The sequence below is a fragment of the Pogoniulus pusillus genome, chromosome Z (genome assembly GCF_015220805.1).
Source record: "Pogoniulus pusillus isolate bPogPus1 chromosome Z, bPogPus1.pri, whole genome shotgun sequence".
NCBI classification, from domain to species: domain Eukaryota; kingdom Metazoa; phylum Chordata; class Aves; order Piciformes; family Lybiidae; genus Pogoniulus; species Pogoniulus pusillus.
In genome coordinates this window covers 84,943,626-84,962,123 of record NC_087309.1, presented here as the reverse complement: position 1 = coordinate 84,962,123, position 18,498 = coordinate 84,943,626, and the positions used below count along the sequence as shown (strand labels likewise).

General features: G+C 42.1%; 1 protein-coding gene across 3 annotated transcripts in view; it reads left to right on the top strand.

The window, feature by feature from the left end:
- Positions 1-1,161: 1,161 nt before the first annotated feature.
- Positions 1,162-18,498, top strand: part of ADAMTS19 (ADAM metallopeptidase with thrombospondin type 1 motif 19) — a 189,406-nt gene continuing 172,069 nt past the window's right edge. For all 3 annotated transcript variants that reach the window (XM_064140285.1, XM_064140284.1, XM_064140286.1), the window contains exons 1-2: positions 1,162-1,456; positions 2,485-3,095. In XM_064140285.1, coding sequence (XP_063996355.1) covers positions 1,372-1,456; positions 2,485-3,095 — 696 coding nt within the window. In that variant the 5' untranslated portion in view covers positions 1,162-1,371. The remainder of the gene's footprint in view (positions 1,457-2,484; positions 3,096-18,498) is intronic.

Here is an 18,498-nt window from a genome sequence, read left to right as displayed (position 1 = left end):
CTAACCTAATCGCCAGGCAAATACTAGTTAGCAGCTTCTGGAAAACTCCTTGCTTTCTAATCTGTTAGATGTAAATCTGTCATCTTGTCTTTACTAAGCGACTCTAATATTAATGGGTGCAAGTTGGCTCAAATCCCTACAGACGACCACTGTATGAGTAACTTTTTTTCCTATAAAACCAAACAACTTATCAAAAATACTATTTGGAGGTAGTTGAGAATACACGTCCATGCAGCAGAGGTTTCAAGTAGCTATTGAATAGATCAGAGAGCAAACCCCAGCTGCATTTGGCTTCTGTGGAGTTTAAACGTGTTTTTTATTTGGAGTCCATGTGATTTTTGTTTTGCTTTTCATTTTGTACAACCAACTTTTAGAAAGAATCCTTTCAACTTCACAGCTTACCCTAAACAGCACAGATGGCTTTCAACACTAGATTGCCCTGCTCTTCCCTTGAGGCATGAAGTCACCCTTGACACCGACAACAGTAGATAAACCAGCAGGAGCTGTGATAAGAAATCAGGCTTTTTTCAGAGGTGTTTACCTGTTGCTTCTGCCGTTTATACTCACGTTGATGTGCATTTAAAAGCTTTTGCTTTGGTGACAGAGGGTTGGGGTGGAAGTGATGGCTTTCCGTGAAAGGTCGCACGGCCGGGGGGGAAAAGGAATACAGATTCAAAATACACAAAAAACAGGCAGAAATGGGCAGTTTCAGCTGCTCCCTGAATTTGAGGCAAAAGCTACGCACAATGCGGGACAGGGACGAGGGCAGGCCCTTCCGCTGACACACGGGGTGCCCGCTGCTGCACAGCCGGCGAGGCGAGCGGGGTGCGAAGCGCCGTCTCTCGACAGTCGGGCCCGCGTCTGCGCAAGGTGCCCAGAGGGCACGGAGAGGCCTCGGCTGCCCGCTGAGCCGCCCGGGTGCCAGTCGATTGCGAACCGGCGAGACTCCAGAAGCAAGGGGAAAAGGGAGGCCGCCCCGGGTGCCCGCCCGGGCGGAGTGGGGCGGGGCCGGACGGGACGGGACACGGCGCGTCCCGCCCCATGGGGGCGACCGGCGGGCGGGGGCAGCGCGGTCGCATTCACCGGGGCGCAGCTGCCCGCCCGCCGCCGGGCGCTGTGTTCGCGCACATCGCGCTGCTGCTGCCTGCGCCCACACGCACACACGGAGAGGCACGGGCACAGCCCCACACCCGCTGTTCCTATACGTCTCCCGCTGCCGGTGTTGCCCGCCCCGCTGGGACGCGCGCTTCGGGCTCGCCCGCCGATTCTGGGCGGGCGCCCAGGTGCTTGCGTCCCGCAGCGCTCCCTACCCGGCCGGCTGGGCACGGCCCTCCCTGTCCTGCCTGCTGGCGTCCCGCGGGCGCGGACTCAATGGGGACGGGTGGGAGGATGCGCCTGAGCCGCGTCTGCTGCGTGTTCTACCAGTTGTGCGTGCTGTCAAGCGGGCTTGCCGCAGGTAAGTATGAGCCTTCCGCCGGGCGGGGAGGCTGCCGCCTCCTGACGGTAGCCGGTCCCTGCCCATTGTTCAGCGCCTTAACAGACGTGACCATGCCTCGCAGCCGATCGGCGCTCAGAGAAGGCGTGCCGCGCCGCGCCGTGCCATGCCCAGCCGCCGCAGCGAGGGCGCGGGGCAGTGCTTCGGTCTGCAGAGGATGCCGGTTCTTAACCGCAGCCCTGTCATCTCGGCAGAGCTGCCCCTTGTAAATAAATCTGCCTTCTCCTTCAGCTCGGTGCATATGATGTGTGCTCACACGTTCGTAGACATAGCGCTGGTATGCTGGGAATTTTGGTTAGAATGAGATGTGTTGTGTGTAATAGGCAGACAACACTAGTTAGTGATTATAATGCAGTTTTATTATCATAGAATGCCATGGCTTGGAAGGGACCCCTAGAGGTCATCTAGTCAAACCTCCCTGTGGTAACGATGACACAGCATGCCCTATGAATCTGCCACTTCGGTGTGTGCTGACAAAGGTGCGGCTGCAGGGGGTATGTGCATTTGGCTGCGTTTTTAAGTCAGTCTTGCAGAACATGCCAAGAACAAGGTTGAAGATTTGAAATGGTTTTGTCCAGGTCTTCCCTGCTAAAATAGCAATTATTTTTAACTCTCTGGAAAAAAATGACATTTTAGACTAAACAATGAAGGATTTGTGCAACTCTCCTTGTGTGGAGATGGTGGTAACGAAGAACATCCCCAGCTACTGGTGCAAACAAAACTTCTGCCCAACTCGAACTTTAGCTGACTTTCAGTGTTTACCAGGGCTGTGCTGTGTTGCAGACCCCGAGACAGATGGACGTGTGTCTAGTGGCTGGCCTGACTGCTGCTGTGTGTAAGGACAAGATGAAAGGGCCAAATGGAGCTTGCTGTATTTTGTATGGTATACTTGGTGGGCTGAGAGAGTGTGTCACAGGGAGTCATAGGGTAGATTTCTGGCATATGCTGGGTGCTCCAGTCTTCTAAAGCATCTGCTGGTCTTCCCACAGGTCTCCATGCTTCAGAAGAAACTGAGGAGTGGGAGATCATCTTTCCCGCGTTGTGGAGCAGGGGCCAGCAGGAGCCAGCGGGTGGCAGTGGCGGTGGTGGAGGTTGCAGCCCCGATCCCGGCTGTGGGAACCGGAGCAGCACACTCACCGACCCTGTCATTCCTAGCCCAGTGGCTAGCAGTTCCCGGGAGGTGCGTTCAGTCTCCTCCTCTGTGGAGGGGCAGGCACAGGCTGTGGGGGAGGCGGCAGAGGAAGAGTACACTGAGGATGAGTATGAGTCTCAGGAGTTTTATCACTGGTCCCCTCTGCCCCAGGGGTCTGGTGCTGCTTCTCAGTTGCCACCACCACCGTCATCCCCGCTGCCACCTCCAGCAGAGGATGGAGATGAGGTGCTGCTGCGGATCCCAGCTTTTGCTCGGGAGCTCTACCTGCTGCTCAAGAGGGACAGCCGCTTCCTTGCTCCTGGCTTTGCCGTGGAGGAGAGGATTAGGGGTGAGGGCAGAAGCCCATCAAGTGCTGCACAGTTGCAACCTGAGAGAGCTTGTTACTACAGTGGTGCCGTCCTCCGCTACCCGGGCTCCTTCGCCTCCTTCAGTACCTGTGGTGGATTGGTAAGACTACTTTGCATGCAAGGGTAACACTCCATCCAAATGTCATCTTCATCTGATGCTTTTCACTCCTTTTCATAAGATCTTCCGTCTTTCATATACTTTTGTGTCCCACCTCTGTACTTACTTTTAACCATTTTTTTAATTAATATTTTTATTACTCCTAATTTTCTATAATCCTGCTTGTATTCTGTAAAGTTTTGATTTTTTTCTCCCTTTTCCAGATATATTTTATGTCTCTTAGTCTTATGCCTCCTTTTTTGTCTCCTTTATATTCTTATGCTATTCTTCAACTTTTCTCATGTGTGTCAAATTTTATCTTGATCTCCAGTGTGTACCTGTAATTAGTTACCTCCACTCTTACTCGTACTTCCTTTTCCCTGTATCTCTTTTCCAGTCCATCTGTAATCCATTTGTTCTTTGTTCCCATCACATGCTATAAACTTCCCTTTTTCCACTGTGTAATCTTCTTTATCTTCTACGTCTCATTTTTCAGACTATTCTTTCCTTGCTTTACTGATATTTTACATCTGTGTTTCTTACTATTCCCTTCCTTTCATTCTTCTCATCCTTTTGTGTACCTTGCAGTGTCCCATATGCAGTACCTGTACTTGCTTGGCTTTGAGGCTCCATACAATTCTTTCCTTTCAGTTTCTCCATAACAGTATATTTTCAGCAGCAATGTTAATACAGTGTGACCTTTTGAATGGTTATTACTTCTGTGGCATACCTCCCTTATTTAAGACATGTTTCACCTACTGTAATTTCTCTTGTATCAATCATGATTTTTACATGGTAAAGATCACAACTGGGCAGACTGACAGCAGCAATGGTGATGTAGCAAGCTGCAGTCCCAAGATACTTGGGGGTGGATGGAAAGAGTAGAAAGCATCTGGGATGATGTAAAATGCTGGCAGGATTAAAAAACAAAACAAATCAGACCCAAATATTACTACTTTTATTCTCATTTGGGACTTTTATATAGCATCATAAATGGACATGCCTTTATGCAGCACTTCGCAGAATATAAACTATAAACACTAATGATGCTAGGCAGAGTTAAGATCAAGCTGCTAGGGTTTTGTTTTGATGGCTAGGTGAGTATAAATCATGTCAATCAAATGAGAGATAGGTTCTTCTGTTCCTTGTTTCATCATTAGTTCATGAAGACAAGCCTGACTAGATACAGTCTGCATGATCATGAAGTGAAACCAGGTAAAGTGTGGAACTTTTGACTGCTTATTCATTTGCCTTTGAACTTACTCAAGACTGAAAGGAAAGTGCTGGAGTGGGAACATATATGGATTGACACCAAATAAAATATTTGTCAGAACTCCTTCAAAGTGAGACCAAGAGATTTCACAAAACTCTTAAGTGGCTGAAATCTATGTATTGACATTTTGTTAGATTTTCCAAATCATAGTAGCAGAATTAATTGTGGAGAAAAATAATGAAAGTCAACTGAAGGTGGTTTGAAAGCAATTAGGGAAGGATTTTTTTTATTCTGGAAAAGCATTTGATTTCTGTGCTCCTGGTTCTTAGAATTTTACTTCTTTCTGCATTTTGTATGGGTAAAATCAATTTAGAGAAAGTCTTTGTAAAGAAATTGGCAAAGATAATTATCACAAATGTCTAATGGAAAGTGGTGCACATCATTGCATACCTCTAAATCTTTCAACTTGATTTATAAATTGAAATTCACTGCAAAGGTAGCTCCCAGTTCTCTAGGAGGTGCATTAGTAATTTTTTATTTTACCAGAAGTACCAACATACTCCCAGCCTACCTGCCATCTAACCACGCATGCACCCTAATCATCTTCTCCATTCATAATTCTACAGCTGAAATATAAACGATTCTATGTATCCCACATAAAACTGGAAACTCTTGTGGTGTTGGCTGGTGGCATCATGGTCCTCACCTGCATAGTCTTCTTTGTATGATATAGTCAATCATCTGTTCTTACAGAGAGTTTTGCTGTGTTAGGCACACAGTTGAAAAATTATACAGTGGTATTATGTCAAAGTTGTCATGGCAACTTGTCATTCTTTTTTCAGTCATTCCTTGGGCTCTATTATATTTGTAAGTTGCTCTATTTCCAGAAGTCTTGGAAAGATACCAAAAGTACATTACATATTCTACCCTACATATTTTGCCCTGCAAAAAAACCCCAAGCAATGTCCAAACAACATTTTCTCTTCTAAGATGTAAAAATCTGCTCTATCTTGAAACTATATATATATTTTATTGTAATTAATTCAATTACATTTAACCATTTTAAAGGCATTTCAGTGATACGTTGATATGAGCATATTAGATATACTCTCATTCTAAATCTTTGCAGGTTTTGTGTTAGAATTGGTAGGCTGCATACACTTAGGAAAGTCCAACACGTGGTCTATAAATGCTTTAGTATAGAATCATAGAATTGGTAAAGTTGGAAAAGACCTTTTGAGATCATCAAGTCCAACCATTAACCCAACACTACTGAGTCTGGTGCTGAACCATGTCCTTTGGGACCACATCTGCATATCCCACTACTGCCCTGGGCAGTTTGTTGCAGGGCCTGACAATCCTTTTGGGAATGAAATTTTTTTAACTTCTGAGCTTCCCCTTGCCATAAGGTGGGCAGCAAAAAATATGCCATCCAAGCCACTTTGTGGGGCTTTCAACATATTTTTCTTGTCTGTGAACTGGCTGTACTGGGGTGCAGACCCTACTCATGCCTCCTGCAGGTCAGGAAGCCTACATGCAGAGGTCTCTGTGCAATAGCTGACCTTCAAGTGGCTTATTCCCAAGTGAAACAATACTGTGTTACTCACAGATTTGTCTCATTAATTTTTCTTCTTAATGTGAAATACAGCATCTCTCTAACAACAAAATGTTCACCTCTCTGCTCTTTTTGCAGTAGACTTTTAGCGAATCTCCTTATTTGGCTAAGTAAGTAAGTATGGTCTGACAGACAACAGTGATTTTTCTACACAAGAAGGAAGGATGAGAAATGTAAAGGCCAATAGAAAAGCATACTTGTCATGTTCAGGGGAGGGTAATACTTAATAGTAATGATAGGTGGCTAGTGACATAGGGACTAGTTTTGTGAAAATACAGAGTATCTTCAACAAAAGGAGAAAAAGGCATTGCATAAAATTGTGTCTTGGTTCCCAATTTCTCAAACAACATTAATGAAATTGAAAAAAGTCTATGTGAAAGTCGTGACTGCTCCTTCCACAGACAGAAAGGCATTACTGAAGGTGTTAGGTACCTTATGCCCTTGAAGTGAGGTTTAGATGCTTTTGGAATAGTTCACAAGTTGCCATTGGGCAACATACAACACATTAAAGCTTCCCCCTATTTGTTTCACAGTTCTTGAAAAATGCAGTAGTGCATTTTTTCCTGAGTTGTTTGTCAAAAGCTATTATGGAGCAGTGATAATAATGGGGTTCATAACATAGTATACTATCTTGTAAATATTTAGTAAAGCCTTTGATGCTGTTTCCCACAGCATCTCCCAGAAGATGTGCGTGGCTTGGATGGGTGGATGCCTTGAGAGGTTAAAAACTGGCTGGGTTGGCCAGACCCAAGGAGTGGTGGTGAATAGAGCTAAATCCAGCTGGTGGCCAGTCAAAGAATTGTGTTCCCCAGAGCTCAGTACTGGAGCCAGTTCTCTTTAATACATCAATGATGTGGGTGAGGGAATTGAGTGCCCCTCAGTAAGTTTACAGATGATGCTAAATTTTGTGGGAATGTTGATCTGCTTGAGGGTAGGAAGGCTCTGCAAAGGGATCTGGACGGGCTGGATAAGTGGGCCAAGGTCACTTGTATGAGGTTTAACAAGGCAAAGTGAAAGGTCTTACAGCTGGGTCACAGCAGCCCCTTCCTTGTTACAGGCTTGCAGCCAAGCAGGTGGAAAGCTGTCTGGTAGGAAAGAACCTGGAGATGCTGGTTGACAACCAACTGCACATGAGTTAGCAATATGTCCAGGTGACAAAGGTGGCTAACAGCATCCTGGCCTCTGTAAGGAACAGTATGAACTGCAGGAGTAGGGAAGTGATTGTGCCCATGTACTTGGCACTGGTGAGTCTGTACCTTGAATTCTCCGTTCAGCTTTGGGCCCCTCACCACACAAAAAACACTGAATTACTAGGGCATGTCCAGAGAGGGATAACAAAGTTGGTAAAAAGTCTTGAGAATAAGTCTTCTGAGGAGTGGCTGAGGGAACTGGGATTGCCTTAATAAGAGACTAAGGGGAAGCCTTCTTGTTCTATGTAACTGCCTGAAAGGAGGTTGTAGTGAGGTAGGTGTTGATCTCTTTTCCCTAGTAGCAAGTGATAGGTTGAAGAGGAAAATGCCTGAAATTGTACCAGGGGAGATTTAGTTTCGATATTACAAAAAAAATCTGTATGGAAAGAGTGGCATTGGAACAGACTGTCCAGTTTGGTGGCAGAGTTGCTGTCCCTGAAAGTCTTAAGAAACGTGGACATGTCAGTTCTGGACGTGGTTTGATGGTCATGGTTGTGTTAGGTTGGTGGTTCAATTCAATAATCTTAAAGTTCTTTTCCAACTCAAACAATTCTATGATTCTGTATACAAGTGAAAAATAAGAGCTGTACTAGCAGATAATTACTAATCAATTATGGCAGCACTGTCATCATCTGGCAACCTGTCTTGACAACTGAGTGAAGCATAAATCAGTGCATATATGCTAAGTATGTACTAAATACACACTACAATTCAAGAACTCCCATCACCATGACCTTGGTGTAATCTTAGCCCTCAAAATGATGAATAGGACCAGGCCTATCCAACTGCTTGGTAAAGCACTTGTGGATAATTTTGTACCTCAAGGAGATTTGCTTGGAGTACAGTCTGGGATTCTGAAGTGGTTCTGCAGAAAGATGAATGACAGTTTTCTAGGAATTTTCTGTCTGTGTGCTGACTGCTTACTTGTTCATTGTCAGCCAGATACCAGGATGTAAGCAGTCCTGCTGATGTCAGTGAGACTGCTCATCTGAAAAGGATGAATTGCAAAGCTGAACCATTTCTTTTTCTTTGTGTTCTGCTCTATTACTTGGAATAAGAAGAAAAACGTTAAATGTTGTTGATGATTTTATTTGTAACTGGTAGTGTGTGTATAACTTAAAATTGGTAGTTGTTTTAGACCATGTTGTAGGACAAACTGTGGGCACAGAATTAAGAAATCTGGCTATTGGTTCTTCACCATCTGGCTTGCTGCCAGGATGGAAATTGTAGTCTCACTGTATTTCCCTGCAGGGAGCTGTAAACATGGCGAATGTGTGTTTTATCCTCCATTCCTTTCATGTCAGAAAGAGAAGAATTTAATACCATTTTTCTCTGAATTGCTTAGGTAGTATGCTATGGCTGTGATGACAGGCAGGGCTTTTCCCAATGTTTCTTCCTTTTTTCCAACTCCTTTCCTGGCACAGAGCCAGGCTGATTGAGAATGCATATACTGTGCCTTCCTTTTGTGAGCGTCCCTGCCTTTATGGGGCTCATGGACCAGGAGGCCAGGAATAACTCCCTGTCTATTACAAATTGCGACTTCCTAGTGTAAGGCTCTGAGACTTAATAGAGTTTCTCCTTTGATTAAGCTGGAACTATCCTCTACATATCCTGGGCTATACAGTACCAACATACAGGCCTGAAATGAGTTAAATACCAAGCCCCTTGTTAACCAAAAATGTTACTCCTGCCTTCCTACTTCACTGATGTGTGACTTTCACACCATAAGCTTTTCCAAAGAAACCAGAGACAATTTCAGCTTCCTTTGTGCTGAGGATAAACATTAGAACACAGAGATCCCTCACAGTTTTTAATAAAAAGGGAAAGAAAATGAATTGTTAGCAATATTCATAGTACATTTAGTACATACATCCCTGAATATGACATTGCAGAAGGAAGATTTTAAAATTAAATAGGATAATTTTTAAAGACCGCCAATATACATTGAAAACCACTCTCCTTCCTTCTATAAACCCAGCTTCATGGAATCCTTAGTTGAATGGTGATGAAGACAAACAGAAAAAAAGTACTTGTTTAGATGCCCTCATTTTAAAAACTAGGGCTAACCCTAAGCAAACAGATGTGGGAAACCACAGGTCAGTTTTTCAGGAGTAATTTCTGTTAATTGTTTAGAATGTTAAACTGTTCATTGCTTAGTGTGCAGTCTGTCTACTGTTGCATTGCAAGTTTGTTAAAGGAGTAAAACTTTGCCTAAAGGGACAGAAATAAATATATGAATGAAGGTAGTCTTATGAGTATATCTTACGTATATAGGTATCCCTTAACCACCTCACATCGTTGCTTTGTTGACTGTATTTTATGCTGTATTTCTGTTTTAAACATTTAGAAAATGGGCAGTACAAAATTTGTCATTAGTAGAAATGAGTGGGCAAGGTAGGACATAAGTGGAAATGTAAGCCCCGAACAGAAATCATCTTTTCTCTGTTATGGTAGTGGGTTTCTTTCCAGAAAACAAACCAAACCAAAACCAAACCACCAAAAGCCAGAAGCACCCTATGGAAAATAAAATACTGGACTAAAATTTATGGTTCTGATCTTCACATAAGGTAGAAGCAAGGAAATTAAGTGGTACTTCTGCGAGAATATGCATACTTTCAATGTATGTGTTCAGTCTGAGATGGATTGTCCTCCTGAATTTACATGGCAGTGGAATGTGGGAGAAAGGAGGACAGGCTTCTAGAAAGTCTGGTCTCCAATAGAACAAAGCAGCTTGTTTACATGAGATTACTTTGGCATGCTTAGGCATCTTTCTCCATCATATGCTTATCTACTACTTCTGTTAGTCTCTCTGTTATATTAAAATCTCTTAATTATGATCTCACCTTAGATAGCTAATGAAGCACAACCGAAAACAGTAGAGAAGCCAGACAGATGAAAATCAAGAAACTAACTATGTCCATGTGGAACAGGGGCATATATGTACAGGAAGAGCACTATTAATAATCATTGCATTACCCTACTTGAACAGCAAGTTAATTACAAACAGAACTACTACTTACAGATTTGTTGTTGTTGTTGTTGTTTTCTTGGGGTTATTTATTTTTTTTCCTTCATAAAGAAGTACTGGATATGACATCCCTTTATATATTTGATTCGTGTCATTAAGAACCATAAAACAAAAAAGATCTGTGTTAACATAAAGGACTAAGAACTCTCTATTTTCCTTCTTGAGCCCTGTTACTACAATCTGTTGCTATTCATCTTTGCATGTTTCGATAAATCATCATTTGATAGATTTTTTTGTTTTGTGTCTCTGAGGACTTCTGCTATTGGTAAGAAGAAATCTTCTAAACATAGGAATATTAGTGTTAATGTAAAGTGGAAAGGTTTAGAAAATCAGTTTTGATTTAGGCTGAGATTACATCTGAACTATAATGATCTTGGTTTCCTTTACTATTAAACTCTGGCATGGTATTTGAGATGTTAGGCCAAGATGTCTCAGACCATGTGGTAATGATTTCTTTCTCCTAAGATCTAACCTATAATCATTTAATCACTCCAGGCTGAGGCAGGTTTGGTTTCTGATTCCAATCCTACTTACAGTAGCCTGCTGCTCTCCTAAAGGGCTTATTTTCAGTACAGATGCTTCCTTTGCAATGTATTTCCAGGTCATAATTATAAATGTGAAATATGCTATCTCCAGAGTAGCTTTATTTCTGAAAATTGAGACTGCTGACAATGACTTGAGATCTCCACACATTGTAACTAATAAGTATAAACTTATCAAGAAAGTTTTGCAAGATGTGAAAGTGAAATGGTAAACCAGAAGAACTGGCTAAGTCTATTGACGAGTAAACTTTTTGCAGTAATTCAATTAATAAAACTTTGATATCCTAATTTGAAAGTAACTGCTTTAAAAATAAGCCTCTAAGCTATAGCTCTTAAGGCTAGTGAAGTTACTGTTCTCTCCAGTACCCCTATCCCTGACTTTTATTCGTATATCATATATATTCCAGTTGTTTCTTTTATAGCAAATGAACAAGGATTTTTTAAAGAAGATGTTTTTGTTGTTTTTTTTTCTGTGTTGCAACCTTGTATTTTTGTATTAAAGGCACTATTCTTTGTCATTCTTTTTGGAAAGATTTCTTGGACAATTAAGAGTGGAGATCCTTTTTAGGAGTTAATGACAGATTGTGATGGGGCAGAAAGCCAGAAACATCCATAATTATGAAGATATAATACCATAAAAATAGGGAAGCTGGGAAATAGAGGCTAAACAATAGAAAATGTCAGGTATGAGTCATCATAGGATTTATGTTAGGTAACGATCTTGAAGAAGGAGTTTGTGAAAATTGGTGGTGATGTAGAGCATGCATATGTAATATGTAAATAATGCACATCTATCTTTGTTTTGTAATAAGAAATGCTGCCAAAGTAGAAAAGGATGAGTTGAAGCTGTTTGGATTTGGAGTTGAATGAGATGTTTACAGAAGTTCTTCTTTAGAGTGTGTACTTTTTCTTGGTTTACTCAGGTCTCTCACTAATTAAGTTGGGGACACAGCATGAGGGTTGGATTGGTTGCTTCTTGTTTAGCAGAAGCAGCAATATAATGGAAACAGTGTGAAATATGCTAAGCATGTTGCATGTGTGTTACATTGCATATACACAGGTAATTGGTCAAACTGCTATGATCCAACAGCCCAAAATATCTATATTAGATTTAAAAGCAGATGTACATCTGTTGTGCGTTAGTAGTTCAGTTAACCTTTTGTTGTTAACCTATTATTTCCTGAATTCTCTGATCTTTTTGGTTATTTCTTTTTCTTCTAATAATGACATAAACAAGCAAAACCATCTAATTGGAAAGAAAAAAAAAAGGAAAATTTCCAGCATTAATTGTAGAGCAGTGTATTTAGGATGATAAATCAATATCATAACACTAGTTGCTAATGATATATGCATCTACATGTGAATAGAAGTAAATTTTTTGGAAGACTGTGCTGTGAATGTTTTTCTTGGGTCTCCCACTACTTCAGTCAGAATTATTTTCTGAATGAGTTTTGCATTCAAAAATGTAGAAACGTGCCCATAACTGACTTGCAAAGTGATTTAATTTCTGTGTGATTATTCTCCAACAATTGTATGTGCTTGTTTTATGATCTCAGCTGTTCTACCTTAAGTTCTCATTAGATGTCAGATGTTTAACTGGGTCAGGTCAGGTCATGCTTATTTAGATAGCAGTATGTTAAGGAAAATACAGATATTTCTGCATGTGATCTTAATTCAGCTGGGGATGACTTTTTATGATTCATTACAGAATAAATATCCTGTTATGTCCCTTCTGGCTAAAGGGGGTGCTGGGCTGGGAGATGTGTCTAGGTAGTGTCTACAGCCATTACAGCAATGCCATCTTCTATAAAAAATGGTGAACAGTGGTTCAAATGGGATTAAACTGCTCAGTGCTTTCTTTGTCAGTTTAAAAATCTGATTAATTTGCCAATCTGTGACTGACTTCCTGACACAGCAGGTGAGGGGGCAAACTAAGGAGGATGCCTTTCTGGACTTGCTGTATGTAAACAGAGAAGGTCTTGTGAGTGATGTCATGGTTGAAGGCTGTCTTTAGCATAGCAGTCACAAAGTGAGAAGAGTTCTTGATTGTTGGAGAAATCTAGGGTCAGTAGAATTGCCACCTTGGATTTCCAGCAGCGCGATTTAGGGCTCTTTCAGAGACTGATTGACCAAGTCCCTTGAGAGACAGTCTTGAAAGGCCATGGAGACACAGATGTCATGCCCATCTACGAAAAGGGATGGAAGGACCATACAGGGAACTAGAGACCTGTCAGTCTGATCTCAGTTCTGGAAAACGTCCCAGAGTCACAGAATGTTAGGGGCAGGACGAGATCTTGAAAAATTGTCGAGTCCGACCCTCCTGCCGGAGCAGGATCACCTATGCCAGATCACAGAGGAACACATCCAGATGGATTTTGAGTATCTCCAGAGAAGGAGACTCCACAACCCCCATGGGCAGCCTATTCCAGTGTTCTGTTACCCTCACAGTGAAAAAAATGTTTCCTCATGGAACTTCCTATGCCTCAATTTCCACCCATTGCCCCTTGTCCTGTCATTGGGCATCACTGATATGCTTGTTTTGCACCAGACAGAACGTGGTATTTACCTCAAAAGGAGTGAAAAACAATGCTTGCACAGAATTTGGAACTTAAATGAAATTATTATTTACAAAAGTATATTAAATACAAAAGATAATGAATATATATACATATATATGTTCATATATTTATACATATATATATATATATATATAAAAGCTGACAACACCTGAGTGTCCCCTCCCAGACCAAAGCCAGAAGGCTGTGTGGTGCAGTTGAAATTTATCACTTTGTCCTTGCCTTACCTCCCACATGCAGCAAAATCAAAGCAAAGTTATGCAAGGGAGCAAGGAGAAGGTGAGAGAAGCAAGAGCAAAATGCAAAGAGCAAAAGAGAAAGAGTAAGCTGTAATGTCTGATTATACAGAGATTTGCAGGAAGATGGGATTGGCTAAAAATGTTTTTTAATGTCCTGTCCAACCCCCTGGGAATTGTCTAGCCCCCCTGGTACTCTGTGATACTCTGGAGGATTTTTACATACTAGTCTTCAACCTAAAATAACTGAACAGAGACTGACTACATCGTCTTGGCACTCACCCTTTACATATTTATAAACATGAATGAGGTCACCCCTCAGTCTCCTCTCTAAGCTGAAGAGCCCCAGCTCCCTCAGTCTCTCCTCATAAGGAAGATGTTCCACTCCCTTACTCATCCTTGTGGCTTTGTGCTGGACTCTTTCAAGTTCCTTCTTAAAATAAGGAGCCTCACCAGGGCAGAGTAAAGGGGGAGGAGAACCTCTCTCTCTCTCAACCTAGTAACCACATCCCTTCTAATACACCCTATTTGGCCACAAGAGCACAGTGCTGGCTTATGGTCAGCTTTCCATCCACTAGGACCCCCAAGTCTTTTTCCCCTTCCCTGCTCTCCAACAGGTCAGTCCCCAACCTGTAATGCTACCGCTGGAGAGTGGCCAGGCAGAAAGGGACTTGGAAGTACCATTTGACAGCTGTCTGAACACCAGCCAGCAGTGTGCCCAGGTGGCCAAGGATCAGGAATAGTGTGGCCCATAGGATCAGAGGAGTTATTATTGTCCTCTACTTAGCACCATTTGGGCCACACCTTGAGTACTGTGTCCAGTTCTGGGCCCCTCAATTTAAGAAAGATGCTCAAATGTGTCCAGATAAGGGCAGCAAGGCTGAGGAGGGGGCTGGAGCACAGCCTTATGAGGAGTGGCTAAGGGAGCTGGAGTTGTTTAGCCTGGAGAAGAGGAGGCTCAGGGGAGACCATACTGCCCTCTACAACTACCTGAAGAAAGGCTGTAGCCAAGTGGGAGTTGGTCTCTTCTCTCAGGAAGAGTGACAGAATGAGGGGACACAGTCTCAAACTGCACCAGGGGAGGTTTAGGCTGGATACTAGGAAAAAGATCTTCACAAAAAGAGTGATTGGCCATTGGAACAGGATGCCCAGGGAGGTGGTGGAGTCCCCATCCCTGCAGGTGTTTAAAAAGAGACTTGATGTGGCACTTAAGTGCTGTGATTTAGTTGATTAGATAATGTTGGGTAATAGGTTGGACTTGATGATGTTGAAGGTCTTTTCCAAGATTCTGTGGGATTGTATAGTACTGGTCCCAGTACTGATCTGAGGGACTCCACTAGCTACAAGCCTCCAACTAGGCTCCATCCCATTGACTACAACTCTTTGATTTCTTTCCTTTAATCAGTTCTCAGTTCACCTCACTACCAGACCACACTGCCTTGGTTTAGCTGTGAGAATGCGGTGGAAGACAGTGTCAAATGCTTTACTGAAACTATGATATAGAGCAGATGATCATGGAGCAGATGACCATGAGTGCCATTATGCAGCATGTGCAGGACAGGCAGGCTCAGTTAATGAGGGTTCATGAAGGGCAGGTCCTGCTTAACAAGCCTCATCTCATTCTATAACAAGGTGACCCACTTAGTGAATGAGGGAAAAGCTATGGATGTTGTTTAGATTTCAGTAAAGCCTTTGACAGTGTCTCCCATAGCATCCTCCTGGAGAACTGTCTGCTCATGATTTGGATGGATAGATGCTTCTCTGGGTTAAAAACTGGCTGGCTAGGCCCAAAGAGTGGTGGTGAATAGAATTAAATCCAGCTGTTGGCCAGTCACAAGTGGTGTGAAGCTTGTGAGGAGTGGCCAAGGGAACTGGTTTTAGTCTGGAGTAAGGGAGGCTGAGGGGAGACCTTCCTATTCTCTACAAACAGCTGAAAGGAGGTTGTAGTAAGGTACGTATTGGTCTGTTTTCTCTAGTAACAAGTGATAGGATGAAGAGATTATGGCATGAAATTGTGCCAGGAGTGATTTAGATTGAGTTTCACTGAAAGGATTATCAAGCATTGCAATACACTCCCCAGGGAGATGGTTAAGGGAGCAAGAACTAGCAGGGCTGTTCTTTAATTTTGAAGGGAGAAGAGGGAAAATCCAGGCTCACTGAAGACAAACCTGGGACACTTGTGAGGTGGAGTACCAGCTCCATCACTATCCCAGAGGCTGTAGGGGATGGTGGATTGTGTAACGCACACAATGGTAGCACATACTCCTCTACTAAGTCTCTGCAGTGTCTGCATACCAACGCAAGTGTCACTGCATATATGTTATGGACAAAAGAGCAACACCACGTTGTGTGGACATTGTAGTCGTTTATTGCTATAGCAGCAGTCTTTTTATGTTCCATTCTATAAATTGTGGTATCTCTACAAGTTGTGGAATGCAGTGATTGGATTGGTGTTACTAAAGGTAAAAGGCTTGTTCTAATGTGCATCGTTGATTCCAGAAGGATCAAGGCTTTACTTTACTTCTAGGGAGAGAACTTGCATCCCTTGTTGCACGGTTCAACACAAAGAAGTCAAGACAGTCGATCAGATCCACTCCAAAATGGTTGTTCTCTTGCTGTTAGGTGTTTGCCTATTCACTGCTATAGTGATTTTGGCTGCCAGTGTCTATTATTATTTAATCTGTTGTTGCAAATAAGTTGTTTTATATTCCCTGTTGATATATTCGCTGTTGATGGTTATTGTTATATATGTTACATACATGTTATCCTAAAGTTTAGTTTGGTTATTTAGTTTATTAAGAGCCTTTCCTTTTATATATATATTTCTAATAGACCCATTAAAGGCAAAAAGAAAGAAAGGGAAAACAGGGTGGGAACTACTACATAGCTTGGCTATAATAATTCTGATATGTGATCGCATTGGGTGAAGTCACTGTGATGGTACCTTTTAATAGCTGCAGTGGTCTGTATTAAGCCATCTTTTTGAAGTGTCACCACTTTTTATGTATCTGCTATAGAAGGTTAGTAGCTAATCTAACATGCTGTGGTGGTTTGGGTGTAACTCGCCCCCCCCACACTTTAGAAGGTACACCACTAGACTCAGCTGGGCTCTGGGAATATAAATGAAGCTATTTATTTACAGCTAGCACAATATACAAGCAGATATTTACAATATATACAGAAATATACAAAAATATACAAGGTAAAAGTAATACAGAAACACAACTCCCCTGCCAGAAACCTGAGTCCCCAGGAGGGGCTCTCAACCACCCCTGCACCTTCCCCCTGCCCCTCTCAACCTTACCCCAGTCCTAAGGAAGAATAGAGGTTCAGCCAAGATGTTAAGAAGCAAAGGTGAGTGGCAGGTGAGGTTAGGGAGCTGCAGCTCAGTCCAAAGCCAGAAGCAGAGTGAGAAAATGGCGAGAGTGTTATCTAATGTTTACTTTCTTCTTGTTCAGCAAGACTGAGGGAAGCAGACATCACCATTGTTTTCCTTTCATAGCTATGATTAATTCTTTTTCACCAAAACATTCTAGCCTGCTTCAAACTAGCACACATGCTGTGCATGAAATCTCAGCTGTTTACATGTGAAAACTGAATTTGGTAATCTCTACCATTTTTAAATCTTAACGTGATCCCTTTCCTAAGACGTTATCATTGATATAAAGAAAAACCCCAAAACATCCTGTAATATGCCTGTTCTGAACTCCTGACCTTAACTATGCTAATGCTAGAAATGCATAAACTGAAAGACTGTGTTGAAGTTAAACCACTGAATCAATTCTGAAAACAAAAAGAACCAAAAAAAAAGTTACACGGAGCCCCTTTAAAATACCATGGTATACAGAAAAAGACCTTAAGTCAGTCAACCTAAAAGAAATTTATTAACTTATAAACTCACAAGCAATTTATCCTATTAAAATTACTCCAACCTTACTCCCATTATAGTATTCCATTATAATTCCTAACCTTTTATCATATTCTATTACAATTGCCAACTACTTAACATGCTCTATTTTAAGTACCTAAGCCATATTATAATTATGCATTGTTTTATTATTTCTTTTACTCCCATTGTTCCTATACCCCCATTAATATCACCTGTTACCATTGGTATTACTAGTACTATGTATTCCCCTTGCATTCACCGCACTTTCCCTTGTGAATCTTATACATATCAAAGCTGTCTTATCCATTAACTTTTAAGGTCTATTACAATCAAAAACTAAAGACATTATAAGGGGTTTTGCACACAAAATACTAAATCATTCTTTACCACTAGAATACAAATTCAGCATTCCCACTTTAAAAGTCAGTGTAGCTCCTGGAGAAAGTAAAGGTTTACAATACATGGAAAAAAGGTCAATTGAGAGAATTATAGAAATATTGCCAGACAATGTAAAGATGCGACAAGAAACGCCAAGACTCTCTTGGAACTAAGTCTTGCCAGGGATGTGAATGAAAACAGGAAGAGCTTTTTTAAGCATATCAATAACAAATGGTGGGTACATCAAAGAAAAGGTGGGTTCCCTACTGAATGATGTGATAGATACGTTAACTGAAGATGCAGAGATGGCAAAGCTCCGAATGCCTTCTTTGCCTCAGTCTTTACTCCTAAGACCAGCTCTCAGGAACCTCAGCCTCTGGAAGCAAGGCAGCAGAACTGGAGGAAGGACACTCCACTAGTCAGTCAGGACTGGATCAGAGATCTCTTATACCAGCTGAAGACACACAAATTCATGGGCCCCATGGGTTGCACCCATGAGTGCTGAGAGAACCATCTGATACTGATGCTGAGTGTCTCTCCATCATTTTTGAAAAGTCTTGTAGAAGAGGAGACGTGCTTGATGACTGGAAGAAAGACAGTGTCACTTCAGTGTTCAAAAAAGGCAAGAAAGAAGACCCAGGCAACCACAGACCAGCCAGCCTCACCTCCACCCCTGGAAAGGTGATGGAGCAGCTCATTCTGGAAGTCATCTCTAACCACAAGGAAGAAAAAGGGATCA